The sequence below is a fragment of the Heteronotia binoei genome, chromosome 13 (genome assembly GCF_032191835.1).
Source record: "Heteronotia binoei isolate CCM8104 ecotype False Entrance Well chromosome 13, APGP_CSIRO_Hbin_v1, whole genome shotgun sequence".
Lineage (NCBI taxonomy): Eukaryota > Metazoa > Chordata > Lepidosauria > Squamata > Gekkonidae > Heteronotia > Heteronotia binoei.
The window spans coordinates 23,802,381-23,828,177 of record NC_083235.1 but is presented as its reverse complement, the minus strand read 5'-3'; the positions used below and the strand labels follow the sequence as shown (position 1 = coordinate 23,828,177).

At 46.0% G+C, this 25,797-nt stretch overlaps 1 protein-coding gene across 1 annotated transcript in view; it reads left to right on the top strand.

Annotated features, from left to right (window-relative positions):
- Positions 1–25,797, top strand: part of SPRYD3 (SPRY domain containing 3) — a 54,855-nt gene that overhangs the window by 10,995 nt on the left and 18,063 nt on the right. The window contains exons 5-8 of the mRNA XM_060252880.1: positions 1,738–1,873; positions 3,515–3,706; positions 23,153–23,302; positions 25,193–25,250. Coding sequence (XP_060108863.1) covers positions 1,738–1,873; positions 3,515–3,706; positions 23,153–23,302; positions 25,193–25,250 — 536 coding nt within the window. The remainder of the gene's footprint in view (positions 1–1,737; positions 1,874–3,514; positions 3,707–23,152; positions 23,303–25,192; positions 25,251–25,797) is intronic.

Sequence of the window (25,797 nt, the reverse complement as noted above, 5' to 3'; positions counted from 1 at the left end):
TTCCGATAATGTGGCTGGGTCTAAACATACAAGAGATTGAGGTGGCGGAGTACTGAAGCGTCAAGACGAATTGCATTCCTTCAAGTGGCAGGCTGAAGGAATCTTGGTTTGTTTGGGTTTTTTTTAGGAAGAAGAAGAGTAGGTTTTCTCTACCTTGAGGAGGCTTAAGAGCGACTTACAATCACGTTCCCTTCCTCTTGCCACAACAGGCACCTGATGAGAGAGTTTTGAAAGAAGTATGACCGGCTCAGGGTCACCTGAGGAGGTCACCTGGAGGAGGTGTGGGGAATCAGACCTGGTTCTCCAGATTAGAGTTCTCCTCTCTTAACCATCACACCACACTGGCTCCCCCCCGCCCCCCCCCCCCCTCAAGAATTTCCTGACAATAGTAACCAGTAAAGCGCCGTGATCTGGCTGACCTGGCTAAGTCTGATCTTGTCAGATTGAGGAAGCTAGGCAGGGCTGCGATCTGAGATTGGATGAAATTGAGCTCCCCTGGGCCATCCAGGTCAGGGCAGAGAAGGGGCCTAAAACTAATTCATCTAGAAACCCACAAATCCATTGGATGACCCTCTCAACAGGGGGACATGAAAGATCATATATACAATGCTGCCTCAATGAGGTGAGGTAGCTTTGGGCAGCAAATTTTGTCATGTGGCAGACACTAATCTATCTGACAATTTGCCCAGAAATAGGGTTGCCAATCCCCAGGTGGGGGCAGGGGGTCCTCTGGTTTGGAGGTCCTCCCCCCACTTCAGGGTCATCAGAAAACAGGAGGGGAGGGAAATGTCTGTTGGGCACATTATTCCCTTTGGAGATTGATTCCCATAGGGTATAATGGAGAATTGATCCACTGGTATATGGGGCTCTGGGGGGGGGCTGTTTTTTGAAGTAGAGGCACCACATTTGCAGCATAGCATCCAGTGTCTCTCCCCAAAATACTCTCCAAGTTTCAAAAAGATTGGACCAGGGGATCCAATTCTGTGAGCCCCAAAAGAAGGTGTCCCTATCCTTCATTATTTCCAAATGGAGGGAAGGCATTTAAAAGGTGCACAGTCCTTTTTCATGTGATGGCCAGAACTCCCTTTGGAGTTCAGTTATCCTTGTCACAATCTTGCTGCTGGCTCCACCCCCAATGTCTCTTGGCTCCACCCCCAAAGTCCCCATATATTTCTAGAATTGGATGGGCAACCATACCCAGGAACCAGAGCGGCTGACTCCTTCCTTCCTTGCTCCCTCAGGTGTCTTTAGATATGGTGTGGCAAGCTGCACGTGCCCAGTAAGCCTTCCGGAACTCTCGTGAGATGAAAAGAACCTTGTGAGAGTCCATGATGTGCCATTTGTCACACTGTGTTTCAAGGTGCCTGGAAACCTGAAGGGAAGAAGTAGAAGCTGATGTGGTCAGAGGCAGTGAGAGGTATTGGTGGAGAGCCTCCTGTAGCATCCTTTGTTGGGTCAATGCTCCATGGGTATCTTGGTGCCTTTTTTGGTTTTGTTTTGCTCTTCTGCTTTGGGAAGGGGATAAACATAGGCTGAAATAGAGCCTCAAACTGCCTATTATAGATATCTCAGTCTCCTGTGGAAAATTCTAGAGTGCCTTGTTCTTCCCTGTCTTAATGATTTTGGTTTGGTGCTTTACCCCAATCCTGGATGATACCAACTGGGATAAGAATATTTTGTATTCACGAAAGCTCTCATTTTTCCCCTCAAGATCCATTATGCTTTTGCCCCTTCCAGGCTTTACAACGGCCGAGGCAATGGCCGTCAGTTTGGGACAAAATGCAGTTCCGGAGACCGAATCGGCTGCGGGATCGAACCCGCGTCTTTCGAAGTCAAGACGGCCCAGATATTCTTCACCAAAAATGGAAAGAGGGTGAGTTCTGACATGTTTTGTCACAAGCCAAAGCCTGTTTTTCTTTCAGGCTGTAGCTTGTCCATACAACCATGTGGAGAATTCGTGCCTTGGATGGTAATTAAACTGGGGAGTTCTGATCATTCTCCTAGAGCTGTTCTACAAAATGTATGTAGATTGAGTTGTAAGAATTCACAGCTGAACCGTTTAGAGGATGGGGCTGCATATATATATAATATGAAATTTGTATTGCCCCTGTTTTTGGATCTTATCATGACACCGAAGTTTCTAAGCCTGGTGCTTGCCAACACCTTTCTTGGTGTCCACCAAGTATTTTTAGAAAGTGGTCAGGACCAGGTGGGGTCCTTGCCCAGCAGGGCTTCTGATTAGCTACTGAAGATCTGATAAGCAATGCAGAGTAAAATAACATTATGTATTAAGTGCTATCAAGTTGCTTTCGACATATGGCGACCAGATGAATTAATGGGACAGGCTTCCTCAGGAGGTGGTGGGCTCTCCTCCTTTGGAGGTTTTTAGATTACCATCTGACAGCCATGATGATCCTGTGAACTTAGGGGGAAGTATTTGTGAATTTCCTGCATTGTGCAGGGGGTTCGACTAGATGGCCTTGGGGAGTCCCTTCCAACTCTATGTTTCTGGTGTCCTCCAAAGCATCCTCTCGTTAACAGCCTTGCTCAGCTCTTACAAACTGGGGGCTGAGGCTTCCTTGGTTATCCATCTGTCTCATGTTGGGTCAGCTGCCTTCAGCTTTTCTTAGCATTATCCAGGGATTCTTGTCATTTCATCATGTGACCAAAGCACAATAGCCTCAGTTTAGTCATTTTAGCTTCTAGCAAGAGTTGAGTCTGGATCTGATCTAGGGCCCACTGATTTGTCTTTTTGGCGGTCCACCGTATCTACCTCGAACATCCCATTTCAAAGGATTCAACTTCCTTCTTGTCAGCTTTCTCCATTGTCCAGCTTTCACTCCTGTACATAGTAAAGGGGGATACTATGCATTCAGAAATACTGTATGTCACAGAAGTGAGTACAGCTTACATTTTGTAAATATTTAAGTATATCTTTTCATGCGACAATGCTGAAGAAATGACACTTGGCTACAATGTGAAGTGGTGAGTCTACAGCTTGTATAACAGTGTAAATGTGCTGTCCCCTCAAAATTACGCAACACACAGCCATTAATGTCTAAATTGCTGGCAACAAAAGTGAGTACACCCCTAAGTGATAATGTCCAAATGGGGCCCAAAGTGTCAATAATTTGTGTGGTCACCATTATTTTCCAGCACTGCCTTAATGCTCTTGGGCATAGAGTTCACCAGAGCTTTACAGGCTGCCACTGGAGTCCTCTTCCACTCCTTCATGACGACATCACGTTAGCTGGTGGATGTTAGAGAACTTGCGTGCCGCCACCTTCCGTTTCAGGATGCCCCACAGATGCTCAATATGTTTGACATCCCTGCTGTAAGCTGAGTTAGCATGAGCTAGGTCACAGATTTTCCAGTTCACACATTTTTGTCTTAGCTCAGGAAAGATGACCCCAGAGCACAATGATTTATGCAGTAGCTCACAAAATAGAATTTTTGCTCCCAAGACTGCAGCTTAGAGGGGAACATTGATGGAGACTGTGCCTTTCTCCTGTAGGTGGGGTCAACCATCATGCCGCTTTCCCCAGGAGGGCTTTTCCCAGCCGTGGGGATGCACTCCCTGGGGGAAGAGGTCCGGCTCCACCTTCACGCCGAGCTGGGCAACGAGGAGGAGGACGACAGTATCATGATGGTGGACAGCTACGAGGACGAATGGGGCCGGCTGCATGATGTGAAAGTCTGCGGCACAGTGAGTGAGCATCGCTCGGAGGGGCGGAGGGGACCAAGGCTTTGGGGGAAAGGCCTTTGATAAAGACCCACCCAGAGCTCCGTAGCTGTGCTCTCAGTTTCACCTTCAGGCACGCAACTTGGGTGGTCAGGAAGCATGTTTCAGTAAAGAGTGACCCTCTGTGAATTTTTTCCAAGACTGTTAGGCATGATAAAGTACAGGGCTCACTTTGTAGCAGGAACTTTGCATATTAGGCCACACACCCCTGATGTAGCCAATCCTCAAAGAGCTTGCAAAGCTCTTCTTACAGGGCCTACTGTAAACTCTTGGCGGATTGGCTACATCAGGGATGTGTGGCCTAATATGCAAAGAAGTTCCTGCTACAAAGTGAGCCCTGACTAAGTACAATATTTCTTTGTTTGCGTCTTGAGTATCAGTTGCAAGGGATCAAAGCATTATGTCCTACTTGAAAGGTTCCTAGGTGGTATCTCCTTTTTTGGCTAGTCTGGAGGCAAAATGGTGGGCAGTGTGAGGCAGGGAATTCTTAAGCCAGGTAATGGTGTGCTCTTTGTGTAGAGCCAGCACTGTGGACTGCAGAATTCTTGCTGGTCAGCTTTTGAGAATACCAGTATGAGTGTCAGGTAGGTCAGATCACTGTTCCCTCTAAGCTGAGTTAGTGTGAGCTAGCTCACAGATTTTTAGCCTTTGGCTTACACATTTCTGTCTTAGCTCAGGAAAAATGGTTCCAGAGAAAACTTATTTATGCAGTAGCTCACAACTTTAATGCCAGTAGCCAGGGCCTTTTTTTGGTAGCAGGAACTCCTTTGCATATTAGGCCACACCCCCTTGATGTAGCCAATTCTCCAAGAGCTTACAGTAGGCTCTGCAATGAGAACCCTGTAAGCTTTTGGAGGATTGACTACATCAGGGGCATATGGCCTAATATGCAAAGGAGTTCTTGCTACAAAAAAAAGCCCTGCCAGTAGCTCAAGAAGTAGCATTTTTGCACACAAGTCTTCACAGTTTAGTGGGAATATTGGGTAAGATGTGCATTCACGCTGCAATCCACCTTTGAGCCATGGCACAATTTGATGCTGCCCTCCTTTCTTATGTACAACCTTAGTCTGTTTTCCTAACCTCCAGTAACTCCTCCTTCTGGAACTGTAGGATTACAAAAGGTGCTTTTCACTCATTGGGTTGCCTGCTGTAAAATGAGGCTTGGAGGCAGACAGTTGAAGTTGTTTCATCCTCCTCCCCTGGGGTTAATATTTATATAGAGCAGGGGTTGTTTTGTAGAAAAATAGGTGGTGGAGCTCATTAGCATAACTTATTAGCATATGCCACCACCCCCACCACCCCAGTCAAAAACAACCAGATGCAAGAAAGGAGAGCCCCGGGTGAGCAAGGCCTGCTTGGGCTGGCTAGAGATCCAGCCAGCCCAAGCAGGCCTCGCTCGCCTGGGGCTCTCTTTGGCCACCTCTCCTCACAGTCAAAAGGCAAGCAAGCCACCCGCCACCCAAAATCCCATAAGAAGTGGAGAAAGGGTGGCGTGGGCTTCTCGAGGGGTTAATGAGGGCTGCTGAGGGTGTGGCAAAGCTCCTGGTGGCTGGCTGCCTACCTGCTCTCCTAATCCAGGGATTGTTATGCAGCTGCACCTACTATTCAATGGAGAATGTAGGTGGGAGGGAGAAGGGGGAACCCTCAGAAAGGTTTAGGAAGCGTTCCTGTGAGGTCCTGTTGAATTCAAGGCCTGTGTACAACCTTAGTTTGTTTGCCTAACCGCTAGTAACCTTCTGGAACTGTAGGATTACAAAAGGTGTTTTTCACTCATTGGGTCGCCTGCTGTAAAATGAGGGTTGGAGGCAGACAGTTGAAGTTGTTTAATCCTCCTCCCCTGGGGTTAATATTTATATAGAGTCTGTCTTTCCCACTTGGATGGGACGTTCAGTGAACCATACCATAGGATTGCAGTTTTAGGACTAACCAGAAGTCTAGAAACAGAACTGAAGCATAGCATAAATATTTACACGGCTCATGAAACGATGCAGAATTCCAGAGCAGGATCCTAGTTTCAGCAAGCTATGCACAGTAATGTAGACCACACAGTCCCTAATAATGTATCCAAGTAACTTTGTGAATTTAGTACAGTGCAACTCTGTCGCCTGTGTAGAAAAATGCCTCTTGAATAATTCAAAGTTTGTGAAAAGCCAGGAGAGTGGGAACCTCTTCAGATGGGCCATTCCATAAGGTGAGGGGCCACCACCGAGAAGGCAGGTGTATATATAATTTTACTAATGTTCAAACAAAACACAGTCCTCCTTGAGGTGATAAATCAGTGTCTGGGCTGCACCACCTCAACGTCAAGTGTGGGCTTGTGTGATTCATTGCTTTTCCCATTGTAAGAGGGAAAACCAGCATATCAGGGCAGAAGGAACCTAGGCTATAATCTTTTGCCCTGAAATGTTGATTTTCCACATGGATGGATTTTGGGGGCGAGAAACATAAAGGAACACTGGGTCACCTGAGTCTCTTTTCCCCTGACATGTTGATTTTCCCCCAGATGGATTTGGGAGGTGAGAAATATGAAGGAGTCTCTTTTCCTGACATGCTGAATTTCCACCTAGATGGATTTTGGGGGCAAGAAACATAAAGGACCATTGGGTCACCTGAATCCCACAGTCTGAAGTGATCCAACCCAGATGGTTTACAGTCTCCATGTGGGATTATTGTGGCCTGGTGCTCGCTAGGTACCTTTGTATTATACTGGGAGGGCATGCACTAGAAGAGAGAGCCTTGGGTGCTGATTGAGGATCTGGCTCCTCATTAAAAAAGTAAAGGTAGTCCCCTGTGCAAGTACCACTCACTTCCGATTCTGGGGTGATGTCACATCACGACGTTTTCATGGCAGACTTTTTGCAGGGTGACTTGCCATTGCCTTCCCCAGTCATCTACGCTTTCCCCCCAGCAAGCTGGGTACTCGTTTTACTGACCTTTGAAGGATGGAAGGCTAAGTCAACCTTGAGCTGGCTACCTGGACCCAACTTCCACTGGGATCAAACTCAGGTCCATGAGAAGAGCTTGGACTGCAGTACTGCAGCTTACCACTCTGTGCCACGGGGCTCCTCCTGGCTCCTTATACAGCCTCCTAGTTCTGTTGATTTTTAGTCTTCATGATTATGGAGGAGCTGATAGCTTCTACCCTATTACAGATTTATAATTTTCTAGCACACAATCACATCTGGTCTTCCTCTCCACACATCAAGGTTGATTGTGTGCTGTGCCTTAATTTTTGTGTGTGTCTTGAAACTGCACAGTTTCAGCTGACATCTGGAACCTGAATACCAACTGGTATACCATTAAGCAAGCTGATTGTAACTGTAATTCTGCAGGGGGGGTTGTTGTTATGCATAATTTGCATTTTGCTGTTCAAGGAGAAGGGCACATAGCTATGCAGAGAAATGAAAACATGGGAATAATGGTTAAAAACACCCCTGTGGTTTTGGAGGTCTCAGCAGAAGTCATTCACTTATTTTCAAGCTGACATTCTTAGCTAGATTCTGTACCCAACAGTGGCAGATGCTTGTAGTTGGGGGCAGGGTTTCTTTTTTGTAGTAGGAACTCCTTTGCATATTAGGCCACACCCCCTAATGTAGCCAGTCTTCCAAGAGCTTACAGGGCTGTTAGTAGGGCCTACTGTAAGCTCCAAGACAATTGGCTACAACAGGGGTGTGTGGCCTAATATGCAAAGGAGTTCCTGCTACAAAAAAAGCTCTGGCCGGGGGTATCAGTGGCCAGGGCTGGGGGTCATGGGAGATGAAGAAGGTACGCACTAGCTCTGCCCTTGCACAGTCCTCTTCCGGTTGGCATGCAACTGACCGGCATCTGAATATCTCTAAGGAAGACTGTGGGATAGCACATTGATGAATTGTTGTTTATTTTTATCTGTAAATTATTAATGTATTTTAATTCTTAATTTTATTGTTAGAATTTTTGTGTTGTGAGCCGCCCTGAGCCTGCTTCGATGGGGTAGGGCGAGATATAAATAGAATGAAATAAAATAAATAAATCAGTGTCTCCTCCCTCCCCCACAACCTCATGAGAGCTGAAACCTTAAGGGTTCTTTCTGTCCCCTTCCCCTCCCTAAACAGGACAAAAAATGAAAGCCTTAGGAGGTTTACGAAGGAATTCTGTTCTGGAATCCAGCTTCTGTGGTTCGTAGTGATGCGGAAAGCCAGTGGTTCGCCCCCAGATGTTCTCCTTGCTAAGTTATCAGAGTTGGCTAGTGTCCTTCCCAGCCATCTGGGTCAGATGTTCATCCAGTGATGGATTCTCTGAGTTCTCTTGCAGAATTTGCTTTATTGCCTGACTGTCTATTGGTAAAAAAGACACAAACTGGGGTGGAGGGACAGGGCAGAAGAGGAGCCTTTGGAATTTGGAGGCGTTTTTCGTTTTGTCCTTCCTGCAGATGCCGCAAGGGAGCTGTTTGGTTCTTGTCCTGTGCACAGCAGCCTAACTTGTATCTGCAAACCATGTCATCTTTCTCATCCTTTGCATCTCCTCATTAAGAACACAAAGTTCTTCTGAAATTTGTTGTTTGACAATGCCAGGTTCTCATCTTGGGGAACAACACGTCAAAATAGCAACAGCTAGTGTGTATTACCTCTTTTTTGTTTTTATGTATCATGGCGCTTCTAAGGGAAAAAAGGAAAGGAAATGATTAGAAAAGCTGGGGAGGGGGGAAAAATACAGTATTCCCAATAACAGGAGTGTGATCAGTGCTTATGTGGGTCTTGAAAATAAGAATGAGCCTGTTGCTTGCCTTGGCTGTTTTCATTGTGTGGTGAAAAACATTGAAGAGGCAAGGTGAAGGCATAACCAAATGGGTTAGCCCCATAAAGAAAAGGGAGTCTCAGAAGTGATGGTAAAAGCAGCTAGTAAAGGGAAATTGCATAATTTGTGTCTTGTTTTTTAAAGTAAATTTCTCAGCATGATATCAAATTGGCAAATGATATAGGCAGGGTTTTTTTTGTGGAGGGGGGAGGGATTTGAGCAGAAACGCACAAGAACGCAGTTCCGGCTGGCTTGGTGTCAGCGGTTGTATCCCAGTGCTTTTTTTGTAGCAGAAACTCTTTTGCATATTAGGCCACCCCCCACCCCGATGTAGCCAATCCTCCTGGAGCTTACAGTAAGCCCTGTATTAAGAGCCTTGTAAGCTCTTGGAGGATTGGCTAATCAGGGATGTGTGGTCCAATATGTAAAGGAGTTCTTGCTACAAAAAAAGCCCTGGTGTGGCCTAGTGAGCAAATGAGTTCCTGCTGGGCTTTTGTTACAAAAACAGCCCTGTGTGAAACAATGGTGGCATCAGGAGGTGTGGCCCGATATGCACATGAGTTCCTGCTGGGCTTTTTCTACAAAAAAAAGCCCTGGATATAGGTATCCCACCAGAGCTGGCCAGTCCACTGTGGGTGACTAGGAAATTGCCCCACAGCTAGGTCTGTCCCACAGCTAGAAAGGCACCACATTAACCCTTCTGCAGCATCAGATGATCAGCTGTGGTGGCAGCACTGCCCTGAAGGATGTGGGTGGGGCCGTCCGCTGTTGCCAAGTCCAGCCTGGGATTGGTGGCAGGGGCACGGTGGCAAGCTAGAGTCTCGGCTTCCTTGTAGGTGATGGGGCAAGGTTATTTGTGTAGGACACCGAACACCCTTGAGCTGGCCCTGTACTGAACCTTCTATGGACTGGAAGTTTCCTGCTTCCCCACTCCTTCTGCACACCCCTGAGCTGCCCCCCTCCCCCAATGCTGTTTTCTCCTCACAACAACATGCCTGTGAGGTAACTTTGGGGGAGAGAGTAGAGTGGCTGCCCAGGATCACCTGACAAGCTTCCACGGAAGAGTAAGAGATTTGAACCTGCGTCTCAGAGATCCTAATCTGTGCTCAGCTCTGTGTCTGTGCGACTATGAGGAAGAGGGTTGGTGAGTAATTGTGGGTGTTTTGGCTGAGATGGCCTGTCGCAGGGGAGACCCCTTCTTAGTAGTGCCCCCTGCCGTGCGTGACAGGAACCTCATTGTCCAGCCTGGTCTTACGGAAGCCCTGAAGGCTGTTAGTCAGGTATGAAGCAGTTTCACACTCAGATCGAGGCAACTTCAGCACTGTCTGTCACAAATTTTGTTCGACGTTTGCCCAGGCGCTCTCATCTGGTGTTTTGCAGTTGAGAACAGCTGTAATGCTCAGTTTTGAGGAAGTGCCAAGGAGACATTCCAGAGCCTGTTGTTCCAGCAGACTGAAATGGCGACTGGAGGTCAGCCCTCAAGCCAAGACGTGCTTCTGTTGAAGCAAAACTCGGGGCTCTCTGCTCCTGCCAAATCTGTCCTGGGTGTTTGTATACCATCTGGCTGCGTTGTTACAAAACTGTCTTCTGAACTGTGCACAGGGTGTGGGCTGCTTGCAGGAATACAGGGAGGTGAATGGGATCTGCCTTATAGACTTCTGGATGCTTTAGGTTTGTACTCTTCACATAATCTGTCCCCTTCTCTTTCTTGGATTTGCTTTAGTGTTACAGCGTTGATTTCCCCTAGTGGTTTGGCAAGGGGGATTGAGAATGAAGGGTAACTCGATGATTTGCAGAGTAGACTGACACCATGAACAGTGTCCCAGGTGCCCTGACCTGGATAGCCCAGGCAAGCCCGATCTTGTCAGTTCTCAGAAGCTAAGCAGGGTCAACTCTGGCAAGTACTTGGATGGGAGACCTCCTTGGAATACCAGAGCCTGGAGGCAGGGGCAGGCTTTATTCAGCCACCTCTCTCCATATCCTCCCGGTCCCCAGTAGGGGTCAGTCACATGAGATCACCATGACTTCCAGGGGCACACACACACACGTGCACATAAAAATACCAAAAAACAAAACAGTAACCAAGGCTGTGTCCAATATGCAGCTGAATATCAGTAAGGAAGTTTTCCTCCTCTCTCTAAGATCTTCCCCATTTGCTTGAACATTAATGTTTCTTTTTCTTTTCATAGTTCAGGGGCCTCCAATGTGGTGCTCATGGGCTCCATGCCACCCACCAACACCTCTCCTAGCACTATGGTTACCAACCTCCAGGTGGTGGCTGGAGATCCCCTGGGATTACAACTGATCTCCAGGTGACAGAGAGCAGTTCGCCTGGAGAAAATGGCTGCTTTGGAAGGCAGACTGTGGCATTATATTCATGAAAGTCTCCCCTCCTTAAACCCCACCCTTTACAGGCTCCACTCCCAAATCTCCAGGTATTTCCCAACATCAAGCTGGCAACCCTACTTGGGGCCCACCAAGTGTTTTTAGAAGAAAGTATGTGGGACCTGGTGAGGCTTTTGCCCAGCAAGGCTTCTGACTGGGCACTGGAAATTTGATTGGTTGTGCCATTTTGTTTTGTTTTTTAAACATTGCTTGGCAGCTTCTGCCACCACAACATAAAGACGTTCACTGTATTTGAAGGTAAACTGTCGCAGCCATTTTGTGGGCATACCCACCATTGTCTGAACTGACACAGACATTATATACAGGCCTCCTCGTTCCACGTGGCAACGTCCCTGGTTCTGTCCTCCTCACTGTCTCTCTGTGCCTTGTGTTTTAAATTCACTCGCCACATGGACAAGCCTAACTGCTGGTGTTACCATGGAAATGCTGTTTATGTAGAGGGCCCCAAACCTCTACCTAAGCCTCTTTCTAAAATGTCCTGTATCACTTAAAACCAGACGGATCTCATTACCTTCAGTCTGGCCAATAGAACCAATATAACTAATTAGGCACCAACATGGTGCCAGTTTCTGCCTCCCTGTGATTGTGTGTACTAGGGCCCTGGGCCTTCCTTGCTTCCACTGATTGCAAAATGGCCTTCACTAGGATCAGACTTTGGTGCGTAAGAAAGCAGGAATCTTTCCCAGCCCTTCCTTCAGAGTCTGTCCTGCCTCAGCATGGAGTGTGCTTACCAAATTTAAGTTCCTTCAGAGGCTGTTGGCTGGTGAAGCTCATGGCCTGTATCTGCTTATCTGGGAGTTCCACCTGTTTGTCTTGGACTCCCTTTTGTTTGGTCAGTGCTTTCTTTCTTTCCTCCCCTGGAAACGTCCTTGTAAGCAGTGGGCTTGAAGTCCATCCCATCAGGAAGGGCTTGGGGATGGAATTTCTGTTTCATAACCCTGAATCTGCTTGTGATTTTGATGTGCTTCAGTGAAAGTGCAGCTTTGGGCTGAACAGAGTGCTGGCCCGTTGGCCAGTGGAATTATTTTCCTCTGGTCCACAAGCAGCTAGGCTAGTTGAAAATGGAGTGTTCATATTCTGAAGTGGTTTATCGTTGGTTAACTTGCCACCAAGCTGTAGAGTCTTGTGAGCAAAAATTCTACTTCATGAGCTACTGGCATTCAAGTTGTGAGTTACTGCATAAATAAAGTTTGCTCTGGGACCATTTTTCCTGAGCAAAGACAAAAACGTGTGAACTGGAGGCTAAAAAACTGGAAGCTAGACCACACTTAACTCAGCTTAGAGGGAACACTGGTTACCACATGCTGCAAACTAGGGGTGCCAGCCTCCAGGTGAGACCTGGGGATCCCCTGGAATTACAGCTCCAGGCTACAGAGATCAGTTCCCATGGGGAAAATGGATGCTTTGAAGGATGGACTCTATGCCATTGAACCCCATTGAGGTCCCTGTCCTCCCCAGGTTCCATTGTCAAATCTCCAGGAGTTGCCCAACCTGGATTTGGCAACCCTTCTGGAAACACATGGGAGAGGACTGGTAGTGGTTAGAGTATCAGACTAGAATCAGGAAAATGCAGGTTCAAATCCCCACTCTGCTATGGAATCTTGCTGGGTAATCTTAGGCCAGTCAACCAATCTCAGTTTAACCTGTCTCACAAGTTTGTTGTGAGGATAACATGGTGGAGAGGAGAATGATTTAAGTTGCTTTGGGTCCCCAATGGGGAGAAAATAATAAGTCAGGGTATAAAAGAAGTAAATAGTTCCATCTCACCCTGCTTATGAGCTTCAATATGCAGATGACACCCAGCTCTATCTACTAATGGACGGCCGGCCTGCCTCCGCCCCGGGGAACCTGGACCGGGCTTTGCAGGCTGTTGCAACGTGGCTCAGACTGAGCGGGCTGAAGTTGAACCCAGCGAAGACAGAGGTTCTCCAGGTGGGTCGTGGCACTCTGGGGAAGGAAATATCTCTCCCGGCCTTTGACGGGGCGCCACTGAAGACGGCGCAACGGGTGAAGAGCCTGGGTGTTTTACTGGAGCCTTCATTATCAATGGAGGCCCAGATAACAGCCACTGCCAAGTCAGCATTCTTTCATCTGAGGCGGGCGAGGCAGTTGGCCCCTTTCCTAGAGCGGCAGGACCTAGCGATGGTGATCCATGCGACGGTCACCTCAAGACTGGACTACTGTAACGCTCTCTACATGGGGCTGCCTCTATACTGGACCCGGGAACTGCAGCTAGTGCAGAATGCAGCAGCCAGGCTACTACTTGGTCTTCCAAGATGGAGGCATATACGGCCTGGGCTGCGCAGACTGCACTGGCTGCCGATTGTATACCGGATCCGGTACAAAGTGCTGGTCATAACCTTTAAAGCCCTATATGGCCAAGGACCGACCTACCTGAGGGACCGTCTCTCCCCATATGAGCCCCAGAGAGCACTGAGGTCAGTAGGCAAAAATAAACTGAATATCCCTGGGCCGAAAGAAGTAAAACTGCAAAGCACCCGCACTCGGGCCTTTTCCGCCGCAGCCCCACAACTCTGGAACCAGCTCCCAGAGGAGGTGCGGGCCCTGCGGAACTTAGATCAGTTCCGCAGGGCCTGCAAGACCGCCCTCTTCAAACAGGCGTTCATTAATGATGGTACCAATGTTTACTGCTAAATTAATAATGCTTACCGCCACTGTTAGTCTAGGAATGTTTTAATCACTGATTGGTTTTAATGTGTTCTTAATGTTTTATTATTGTATTGTTCATTTTAAATGTTGTAAGCCGCCCTGAGCCTGCTCTGGCGGGGGAGGGCGGGGTATAAATAAAATTTTACTTTACTTTACTTACTTACTTCTCAGAAACAATTGTCCAACCGCTATAGGAAGTGGAATGGGCTACACAGGCCTGAGGTCCAGTCTCTTGAAGTAGTTCTTATATCAGTCTCTTCTTTGAACTGGAAGCTCTTGCCCTTAGATATCCATGTAAATATTTCTCATCTATTCATTGTTGCCTTTCCCCATCCCTCAGTCTCAAATGCACCCCGCCCCCGTCCAGTTTCACAATTTCCCTCCCCTAAGAACTGTCCAACTCTGTTACTTCACACCACTTGCTCTCCATCCCTTCTTAACTTGGTTCTCTTCCACTATTAAAAAAGCCTCTCACTCCCCGCCCCCACCAATAAATTCGTACTGATTTTTGTTGTTGTGATAATGGGATTATCATCCATGTGTGAAAGTCATTGTGTACCATTTTTTGATTAGGGGAAGGTATCTTTGGCCCCCTTAGATAATTATCCCCTTCCTCCAGTTTCTTGTCATTCTTCAAGCTCCCAGCAAAATCTAAGGGATCACAGTGAACCAGAAAAATCAATAGAAAAAACACTGTGTAACAGTTCAGTATGATTAGGGTTTGTAGAATCTTTCAGGATCAAGTGCCGGGTTCTACTGGAGAAAGTTTTCCTTCCAGACGTTTCGTTCTCAGCTGCGGAGAACATCCTCAGTGGTGTTGCAGCCGGAGCAGGCGCTCAGACCTTCTTGGCTGCTGTGCATTGAGTGACTTGGGGCACTTGATCCCGAAAGATTCTACAAACCCTAATGATGTTACCAGCCGTGAAAACCTGAAATCTTTGAGTTCAGTATGAATTCAGAATTGATTCTATTCAAATACAATATTAGTTCACAATATATAAAGCTTAATTCACAAGTTTATGTATGGACAGCACGCTGCAAGGAGAGTTGTAGTATTATCTCAGTTCAAGATAAATTATTTCTACAAGGTACAGTGAAGTCCCCAATAGCTCCAGTCTCAAAATCTCCCATAGCAGATATTCAAGAAGAATCAAAGCCGTCAGCACCCTGTTTCCAGAGTGGCAGGGATTTCTGCAGTCTTCATCAGGACTGTGTAAATCCAGCAATGGCAACCAAAGTCTTAAACAATGCAGCCTGACAGTTCTAAGTCACTTCTTGCCTACTGTCTTGTCAATTTCAGATCAGCCATAAAGTTCTTGAGTTAGGGTGGTGCTGGTTTGGCCATCGTCTGTAGAGAAACTTTCATAGAATGTCCCTGAATGGAAAGAGAACCTCTCCATAAAGACTTTTTAAGCTTGACTTTCATTGTTGATTTGTTTATTAAATTGTTTATCCTGTCAAGTCTCCAAATGGCACATGTGATTTTTCTAACCATGTTTTCTTCTCACCAACCCTGTGAAGTGGGTTAGGCGGAGGGACAGTGGCTGGGCAAGGTCTCCCAGTGAGCCTCATGACATACTAGGGATTTGGACTGGGGAGACCTGGGTTTGAATCCCTTAGTTCATCACTCTAACAAGTATGCTACACTGACTGTCTTGTTGGGGTACCAACGCATCATCTAACAGTGACTGTTTTTTTAATGTCCATGGGACGGCATAGGGAAATCATATATGAGGGTGGGGAGCCTAATATACATGAAACGGCAACACCATGCCTCTTTCAGTGTTTACATTAATTATGGATGTTATGTTAAAAGGAAGTCCCCTGTGCAAGCACCAGTCAATTTTGACTCTGGGGTGACGTTGCTTTAGCAACGTTTTCATGGCAAACTTTTGTTTACGGGGTGGTTTGCCATTGCATTCTCCAGTCATCTATACTTTCTTCCCAACAAGCTGGGTCCTCATTTTACTGACCTCTGCAGGATGGAAGGCTGAGTCAACCTCAAACAGGCTACCTGAACCCAGCTTCCGCCGGGATTGAACTCAGGTCATGAGCAGAGCTTAGGACTTCAGTACTGCAGCTTTACCACTCTGTGCCACGGGGCTCTTACGAGTGTTATGTTAAGATGAGGCATTTTCAGATCACAGAATTGACTGTGGAGGTTTTGTGTCTTCTTCGTGTATCATCTCGAATATTCCCAAGTCTGAGTTGCTTATCTTGTGTTGGACCCAACCAAGCAGGGCAAGAAAGGAAGAGAATCCTTCCCAGGCAGCTTTTCTTTCTTTTAAGCCAGATTCACCCACACAAACCCTTTCTTCTTCCCCCTCCCCCGGTCCCAGGCCTGCTGGAAAATAAAAGCATAACTTGAATTCTTCCCTTGGACAATTTAATATTTTGTTTATTAAAAGGCCCTCTCTTCAAAGACTGGGCGTGGGTTTTCGGCACATTGGCAGAGTAGGAGGCAGACCCTGGATTTGCCACGTGTTTCTTGGAAGTTAATGCTGGTCTATTTCCGTAAAAACTGGCCGTCTTGGAATTTTGAATGTCTGAGTTGCAGTAGCCTTGGGCAGTGTTCTTTCTCACGATCACCATCCGGTAGGAATGGAGGTCTTTCTTTTTTCTTTCTTTCCATACCCGCCATCCAAAATTTAATTTGGTGGGATTAGTGGGGGAAAGTTATTTTTGTCAGCCGGGGCTTTCCATTATGGTGGCAGTTCCTTCATGGTGGCAGTGAACATATGAACATATGAAGCTGCCTTATACTGAATCAGACACTTGGTCCATCAAAGTCAGTATTGTCTTCTCAGACTGGCAGCGGCTCTCCAGGGTCTCAAGCTGAGGTTTTTCACACCTGTTTGCCTGGACCCTTTTTTGGAGATGCCAGGGATTGAACCTGGGACCTTCTGCTTCCCAAGCAGATGCTCTACCACTGAGCCACCGTCCCTCCCCTAGTGCTTGATTTTTTTGTCCCCGTATGTTATTTTAACAACTCTCCCTTCCCGTAAAAAACCTCTCACTTCAAGCAGTTTTCTAGGGGCTACTCTAGCAATGTCATATGCTTGCCCATTGGAGTAGCGGTGGCAGCTGGCATTACTGCAGACCTTGCCACCTGTTTGCTGGTGTGGCATCTAGCCCTTTAATAGCACATGATTGGTAGTAGTGCAGAAGACATTAACAGGTTCAGTTTTTCATGAGAGATAGATGTAGGAGATCATTACCTAGTGAGATTCTTCCCATAGTGATGTTGTGAAAGGCGTAGGATTTCTGTTTTACAGTTTCTCCACACCGCAAGGACCTTATTGGCTGTTCTTGTGCAGGTGTGCCAGCATTAACGAAATCCTACAGCTCAAATTACTATTATAGTTTCCCAACCAAAATGCCTAATTTCTGTGCTAGAAAAGCGGTCAGTCTGAACCCAGCCTGAATGCAGAATGAAGCTAGAGATAGGAAGAAGGAAGCAGATGACAGCCAGTTGCTCGGGGGCCTGATAGGAACCCTCCGGGGACTACCTGATTCAGCCCTTGTGCCGCATGTTTGACATCCCTGATGGAAGTGTCTAATAAGAACCTGGGTAGGAATAAGGTGAGCCGACTAGTATATTACCTTCTTTAATGATTACCAGAATCCAAACTACAAAAACTTGGCAAAAGATAGAGGAATTCACATCACAGTTTGCTCTACCTGATTTGGCCCCTGTGCCGCATATTTGACATCCCTGATGGAAGTGTCTAATAAGAACCTAGGTAGGAATAAGGTGAGCCGACTAGTATATTACCTTCTTTAATGATTACCAGAATCCAAACTACATAAACTTGGCAAAAGATAGAGGAATTCACATCACAGCTTGCTCTGCTAGGCTTGCTCAGTTGCACAGCAGAGCTACTGAGCCAAGCCTCTCTTCCTTCTATTGGCTGAGGATCCTGGTCCCCTGGGGAAGGAAGGAAAGAGCCAGAGCTTCCTTTGCCCAGTTCCATGGATTGTACAGGAGAGATATGAAGAAAGCACCTTTAAGACTAACAAGTGCTAGTGTTTTAAGCATGTTTTAAGTTTTTAAAAAAATCTTTATGTTTGTCTGTGTCCTTTTAAAGTTTATATCTCTGCTACCTGGCATTGCATTTTATGACACACATGGCCTGGCCTGACAAAATCTCATGTCAGATCCAGCCCTCCTAACAAATGAGTTCGACACCCCTGGCCTGCATATTTCCAAATTTATCTCCTCTCCCCTTTCTTCCTCTCTCCTCTGTAAATGAAAGCTGAGATTTTCAAGATGCCTAATTCTGTGCCCAGTGTTTAAAACCTGTGAGGACACAGTGTCTTTATAGAGACATAGTCTCCGTTAATCTCTGTATGTGAACATTTCCCCCTGTGAAACAGAGGATAAGTACATAGGATCCTGAATCCAGTGATGTATTAAAAGACCAACAAGTCTTCCAGGGTATGCCCCGACCCGAGTAGCCCAGGCAAGCCCAATCTCGTCAGATCTCGGAAGCTAAGCAGGGTCGATTCTGGAGAGTACTTGGATTGGAGACCTTCTTGGAACACCAGCAGTCAGGAGGCAGAAGTAGGCTTTATTCAGCCACTTCTCTGAACGTCCTCCATGCCCCAGTAGGGGTTGCCAGAAGTTGCTATGACTTCCGAGTATGTGTGCGTGTGTATACACACACACAAATGCAACCCGCCCACCCCATTTTTCCCCTGGGTATGAGTTTTCAAGAGTCGAAGCTTCCTTTGTCTGATATCTGGGAAGCTTTGACTCTGGAAAGTTTATACCCTGGGTTTGTTGGTTTCCAAAGTATTGCTAGGCTTGAGTCTTGCTCTTTTACTGCTGACTAACCCATCTGAAACCTATACAGGACCTTATTTGGCAAACGTCAGAGGGGTGATCTAAGTCCACTTCCTGTCACTTGTTTGATGGTGACCTGAGCTGGCTGTGGAGGGTTGGGGGAGTGCATTGTGGTGGCATACTTGTATGGCAGCTGAGTCAAAAGTGACGTGACTTCAGCTCCTCAGAAGGGTGTGTCGTTCCAGAACACAGCTGGAAACGCAGCTGTAGACGTGCTTCTGCTGCATTCGTAAGGCCAGCTGACAATGAGTAAATCCCACTGACAGGGCACCAAAGTAGATGCTCAGAGCCCTTGAGGATCTGCTGAAAGCATGGTGGGGCTTCCCATGAGGAAGCTGCATGCACACGAAAGCTTATACCCAGAATTAAACTTTATCCAATTACATTTTTAAACCCATTTTCACCAAGTATTGCTGTATATCCACAGTATTCCAATGTGTTTCTCTTTTAGGATAGTGGCTGTTTATCTCATTAGATATACTAAACCCATCTTCCACTATATTTTAATTTATTGTTTTTTTCCTAACGGCAAACCATCATGATGCTTATAATGTATGCTACATGTTAAAAAGTAAATCAGGTGGACAGAAACACTTGTGGGAAAGACACATCTTCAGCTTAACCCAGACTTGCAAGCAATAGAGCAATTAACAGACTGCATTTATGGCCTTATGACACTCTCACCATCATTCTCCCATTCTGACATGTTACTGTTTTATTGGTTTCCCACGCAAATGCTATCCAGACCAAATGTTCTTTCAGTTTGTTAATTTCACTATTTTGCCATTGGATTCTAATTTTGTACCGCTAAGTGTTCTTAACCACTGCCCACCAGCTCTATATAGCTCTGCTCACTGTACCCCATTCCCTCGTCTGACGGAGTGTGCATGCATACGAAACTTTACATTCTGAATAAAACTATGTTGGTCTTAAATGTGCCACTGGACTCTCACTTTGTTCTAGAATTAAACTTTGTTGGTTTTAAAGGTGCCGTTGGACTCAGACTTGGTTCGTTTGTACCTTTGGTGACAGAATGTTCAGAAGGCCCATCATTAGAAAGAGATTACGTGCATTGTGTTTGGAGGTGGAACTGGCAAGTGAATCACCACCACCAGTTCTGCCCTAGGGCTGGGTAAAAACACCTTGCATGACTCTAGAAGGGTGTATGTCTGTTCTTGAGTGAATCTGTTTTATGCTGAATCAGACCACTGTCCCATCAGGATCAGTATTGTATAATCTGACTGGGTTTTCCAGGGTCTCAGACGGAAGTCTTTTGCATCCCCTCCTACCTGGTTGTTTTAACTAGAGATGCTGGGGATTGAACCCAGGACCTCCTGCGTGCCAAGCGGAGGCTGTATCACTGAGCCGCAGCCCCTCCCTTGTGTTTGTGTGGTCAAAGTATTGATTCACAAGGCCGGCCCTACAGGAAACAAGGAAGCCGGAAAATCCCAACGTCAATAAAGCTGTTAAGATTTATTTAAAAGCCCTGAAACTTGCTCAACTCTGGAGTTTTTCTTCCTTCTTTCGAGTGAGGCTAGATCCTTGTCAGGCATGGGTTGCTCCTTATGCCAACTGCTTCCTGTGTAAACTGTTGGCTTTGTGCTTAGATGGATGAGTGGTTCTCATATGGCAACACAAATGAGCGAGTGGAAGGGGGTCAGCGGTTGTGTGTCTCCCCCCCCCCCCCCCCGCCCCCAAGCTGCAGAATCCAGGGAAGATTGGTTCAGAATGTGGCGATGCTCTGTATATTTGCAGACACAAACACTTTGGACTTAAGATGCTGTATGCAAATTACACCAACTTCTGCAGCATAAGTTTTACCATTGGTCTTCAGCTGGTTTAAATACTGTAGATTTCTCCTCGTCGATGTTTAATGTCGGTGATGCAACATTTCTCCAGAGGTCGCCTCATTCGGCATCCCAAGATCTTTTGACAGTCCCCGGCCCAAGAGATGCTTGTCTTGCCTCTACCAGGGCCGGGACCTTTTCGGTCCTGGCCCCAGCCTGGTGGAATCAGTTCCCTATGGAGATCCAGGCCCTACCTGGCTTGTTAGCCTTTCATGGGGCCTGTAAAACGGAGCTGTTCTGCCAGGTTTTTGGATGAGGTGGCGGGCATCTATCTATTAGATCGGTTGGCCTCCCCCCCCCCCCCCCCCGTACTACTGTACTGTGGTACTATCTTTCTGTGCTCTTCTGTAGTACCATTCTGCCATTCTGTAGTTCCATTCTGCCATACTACTCTGTTATGTCATCTTGCTGGACCATCCTGTTGCACTTTATGAAATGTTGTAATTGGTTTTTATTATGATATTATTGTAATTTTATTGTGATTTTGTTATCGTTTGTGGTGTGCTCTGCTCTGGGCCCCCAGGCGGGGGGAGTGGGCAGAATATAAATGAACTATTAATAATAATAATAAAGCACCTTTTCTTGGGGATGTGCATGTTTTCAGCACAACAGGTCCTTTCCTGGGCCTGTTTTCATTTAGCGGGGGGGGGGGGGGGATATAGCTTTTAGGCCAACTCACATGGCTGCTAAGTTGGATTCTAGAGATTTCAAGAATACTTTCGAATCTTAAAAACAGGCCTGACTGTTCTTAAGGTTGTTCAGTGGCTGAGTTTGAAGTTTTGGTGCTTGGCATTGGACCCAGTAAAATTCTGGTGAGTGATGCTGTCATGACGTCCCTCTTAAGTATGTGATGCTGCCACCAGGAATTAATTCCAAACCTTTTAACGTTCCCCACTGAATTGTGCCCAAGCTTCTTTATTGGACTATGTGGCCCTTTGAACTCTTATAATTTAATATCATAGGACTCCAGGTTAATATACAACAAAATAAAACTTTATTGGTGCAAGAAGCATATTTGATAATAACTTCTGACTGAGGTGTCACTCTTTCACTTTACACACACCTCCTTTCTCTTCCTAACTCATCTTTCTGACAGCTTCTGACTCTCACACTCCTATAATACTCTGACAGTATTAGGTTTTGGCTCTCTATCTAGCCTCTAATATGTCCTCTAAAGTATTCTACTTTTCTTCCCTAGAATCTTACTTTCACAACACTATATGGGATTCTAATCAGAAGACTGCTTCTCATACTCTGTAGACTGCTGACTGACCACTACTGAGTATTAACTGCTGTCATTGCTGAAAGTTCACTGCTGACCGCGCCCCCCTCTACACATACTTCTTAGCTCCACCCGCACTCTTAGTCACCAATTAATCACCTCACTCATTTCCCTTCTTTCACCCCCTTTCTCTACTGCAACTTACCAACAATTAAAGGAACACATGCATATAAAATTCAAATCATTACAGATGCAATTAAGCAGATGTGTACAAATCTGTGTGTGTACTCATACATTAAATATGTTACTGCACACAAATTTATGCAGCCTTGTCCCTGATGAGTCTCTGGAGCTGTTTTATGAGTATCTTTGGTTACTTAAACTCGATGGACAAGATCTCTCAGTGTTTACATTCACAAGGAAGTTTCTTCTTGAGCAGACTGTGGTAAAATCTTTGTACTAGAGTGCTTAAAAAAACCTGAGCACAAAGGTGGCACTTGTAATCTCTGAACAGTAACTTGTGTTTATGGCAAACAAGATCCCCCCCCCCAAAAGTCTTGTGTCAGATTCCAACCACTTGACAATTGCAGATTTTAAAAATGTGTATAGGGAAAAGTTTAGGCTTGGTAAAACCATTTCTAGAGATCCTTTACATCTAGAAAAGTGTCTCTGCATGTTGGGACCACTTTCCTTCAAAAAACAGCAGTGGGAGTTTTGGTGTTCTTTTGGTCTGCTTGGTACTATTGCACAAGCTTCCTGTTTACAGGCAACAAGATTGGCTAGCTATTGCAGAATTTGCACAGCCTAACTAGTGTTGCTCATAGACCCACTCCTCTTTGATTGGTGGGCATCTTGCAACTCTGTTGCGTTCTGTGAAATGAGCTTATGGTAGAATTACAATGACTATGGAAAGCTGCCTATAACAAGCTACTGTGAATGTGAGGGTTTTGGTTTCATGAAACAAATATTGCATATCTTTGCTGTGTCATTTGTATAACGAACATCCGGATGTGACTAATCAAGTCTTGAGGGCTAGTAGCAGATGGGTGTAGCTATCAGGCCTTGTGTGCAATTCCGCTTGAGGCATCTGTTTGGCCACTCTTGGAAGACAGAAGCTTCTATCTTCCCATTCACTGCCGTCAACATAAGTCTTGCTGCTTTAGTGGAAGTGCTTATTATTTTGTTTGTAGAAGAGAGCTGTGTTAAGCGTTCTTTAATGGCTCAATGGTAGAGCATCTTCTTGGCTTGTAGAAGGTCCCGGATTCAATCCCTAGCACCTCCAGTTAAAAGGGAGTCGGTGATCCAAAAGATTTCTGCCTAACACTTTTAAGCTCTGAGTAGACAGTACAGATTTTGATTCCATATAAGGCAGCTTTATGAGTTCACATATTAAGAAAAATGTATATCCAAAGGCATAATCTGGGACTTGCCGAACTCCTTTCAGTGGAGCATCAGTAACGACCCTGAGTGTTTCCTGCTTCATTGAAATAACTGGAACTGTAGCTTCCACCAATGTAGCCATGATTCCATTCAGCAGAACAATGCTCAGTAATGCTTGTGCTTTGTAGGTTACGGGCCCAGAATGGTAGTCTAGATGGACTGTTGGTTCAGCTCAATTTGATGAGTTTTTGTGCCTTCTTCTGCAGCTCTTGGAGTACATGGGGAAGGGGAAGAGCATCATTGACGTGGGCTTGGCACAGGCACGGCAGCCCCTGAGCACAAGGAGTCACTACTTCGAAGTGGAGATTGTTGATCCGGGAGAGAAATGCTACATTGCCCTTGGCCTCGCTCGCAAGGTAAAAACTGTGTTGTGGGAAGGACACAAGTCCATTACTGTGTATGTGTTAACAGAGGCTCTTGTGCATGCAGCAGCCTCTTGGGAGTGTTCCTGTCCCAGCTGCTTGTGAATGATGCAGTTGTGTGGGGTGGGGACAGGTTGCCTGGGTATTCCTGTGCATTTCTTTGAATGGGAAAGATCCTTTCAGTTTGCCCCTCCTGTAGGTCTGTATTATCCTCTCATAGCTGTGTCTAGAAAGCCACCAGGCTGGTGCTAGAAGTTTTAGGTTCTTTTCTGTATTCCACCTATTTCCCAGCAAGGATGTTACTGTACATGACTGTCGTGTAGAAAATATTGCAGGTGGTAGCCCATTTGGGTTGTATGGAAAACCTTGAGCAGTAGTAAAAGTTTGCCTTTGAACATGTGCAGAGTGTATCTGCCTTGAGTCTTGGTGAGAATGGAGAGTATAAATACAGTAAATAAATAAATGAAGTTACCTTTCCTCCTATGCACAAAAAAGTGTGATTTTGGAGAGCTCCTCACAATGGCAAGCTCCTAGCTGCTGCATCTGCAGCCACAAAAGCAAACTCGACTCCTGCTTCAGAGATTCCTAAAGACAGGAGACTTTCTGGCCCTTTGCGGCCACAGGATTATGCGTTCTCTCATCTGCAGCTGGACACACCATGTGCGTGGCTTGGTTTTCCAAGCCATGCTTTTTCTCCTACAACTGAATTCCATGTAACAAATTAGAAGCAGGCAGGGCTGAGTGCCACATTTGGTCTTCAGCGCTGGGCTGGCAGGCATCCCTGAGCCTTTCCTGTCGGACGCAGCCCATCTGGTCCTGTTGTTCTCAGCACATGGCCTGAATTCATGTGGCGGGTTAGCCTTTCTAAGGCCAAGTTGGTCCATTCCCTCTTCCCTTTGCTGCAGCATGTAAGATCCAACTCTAGCTCTGCTTCTGAGCCAGGGGGGCTATCCTTGAATGAATGCATGAAGCTGCCTTATACTGAATCAGACCATCGGTCCAGCAAGGTCGCTTTTGTCTACTGGGACTGACAGCAGCTGTCCAGGGTGGAATTCTTTCACATTACCTACCGCTTGCTCCTTTGGACTGGAGATGCTGCGGATCGAACCTGGGACCTTTTGAGTGCAGACTGGCCATGGCCCCTTTTGGCAGTTCCAGGAAAGGGTTTTAAATTTTTCAAATTATCTTATATTTTGTTCACACAACAACCAATACCAGACAAGAAAATAAAACAGAACAAAATCATCTGATAATCTCATGTCCAGTATAAAAATAATGTCACTGTATTATATAATTGTTCCCGGCCACAGCAGAGACATAAAGCATACACATACATCAACCGATAATGGAACGAGAAAACAACAACAAAAAAGGGGAAAGTAAATAAAAGGGGAGAAGGGAGCTTCCATCTAAATTGGCACGACTAATCCCTGAAATAATTACCATCCAATGAAGGGGATCGATTCCTGCAAATGCCATGCTTGGTTCCTAAGACTGTGCCCTGGCAATGTGAAGAAAATGAGTTCCCTTGGTAGCTTGTGGAGCCCAAGATAACCTGGCTTAACACAAGCTTGTAGGAGTCTGGGAGTTACATAGGGTTGGCCCCGGTTAGTACTTGGATGGGAAACCACTAAGGGTTGCTGTGCAGAGGAAGGCAATGGCAAACCACCTGTTTCTATCTTGCCTGGAATACCTTGGGATTGAGGTCTTCATCAGTCAGTTGTGACTTGATGGCACCTTCTCCTTGTGTAGCTTGATAGTTTGCAGGCTCCAGTTTTAACAGTTACAAGTTATCAACCCGATCCTTGTTTGTTGAATGACACCCTAGGTGATCAGATAGCAGTGTTCCGTGAACTGCCTTGTTCTCTCTCTTCCTTGCCATAGGACTACCCCAAAAATCGGCATCCTGGCTGGAGCAGAGGTTCTGTAGCCTACCACGCAGGTGAGCAAAAATCTGCCGTAGAACAAAGCAGAAAGGCTCAGTGGGAAGAGAACCGATGAACAGTTAGAGTTTGCATTTCGATTTACTTTCCTTGGTACCTTTCTTGCTCGCATTTCTCTCTCCATATATGCGCTATTGGGGCAGAGCTTTTTATGGCAGGCTAAAAAATGGATTCACTGCGTTTGGGGTCTTAACCACAGCAACAGGTAATGGGTTGTGCTTATCCTGGTCTAGTGTTCGATTGGGCCGTTGAGTCCTTTCAGTGAGAAAAAATAATTCCCTGTGCCAAGTCTGTCTAACTTGTAATGCATTTAATTCTGTGTGTCTGTGTCTCGGCTTTCTAACATAGTGGAATATTTTTCTCATTCAATTGTGGGTTATGTGCTACAGCTAGGATTGCCAGTCTCCAGGTGGTATAGCAAAAAATGGAAGAAGGTTATGCAAAAGTAGTAGCAACAAGAATACCCAAGGCATTGCAGCCAAATAACTAAAAAACACCAGTGTGTACAAATGATACAATTCTTATTGGGCTTTTTTTGTAGCAGGA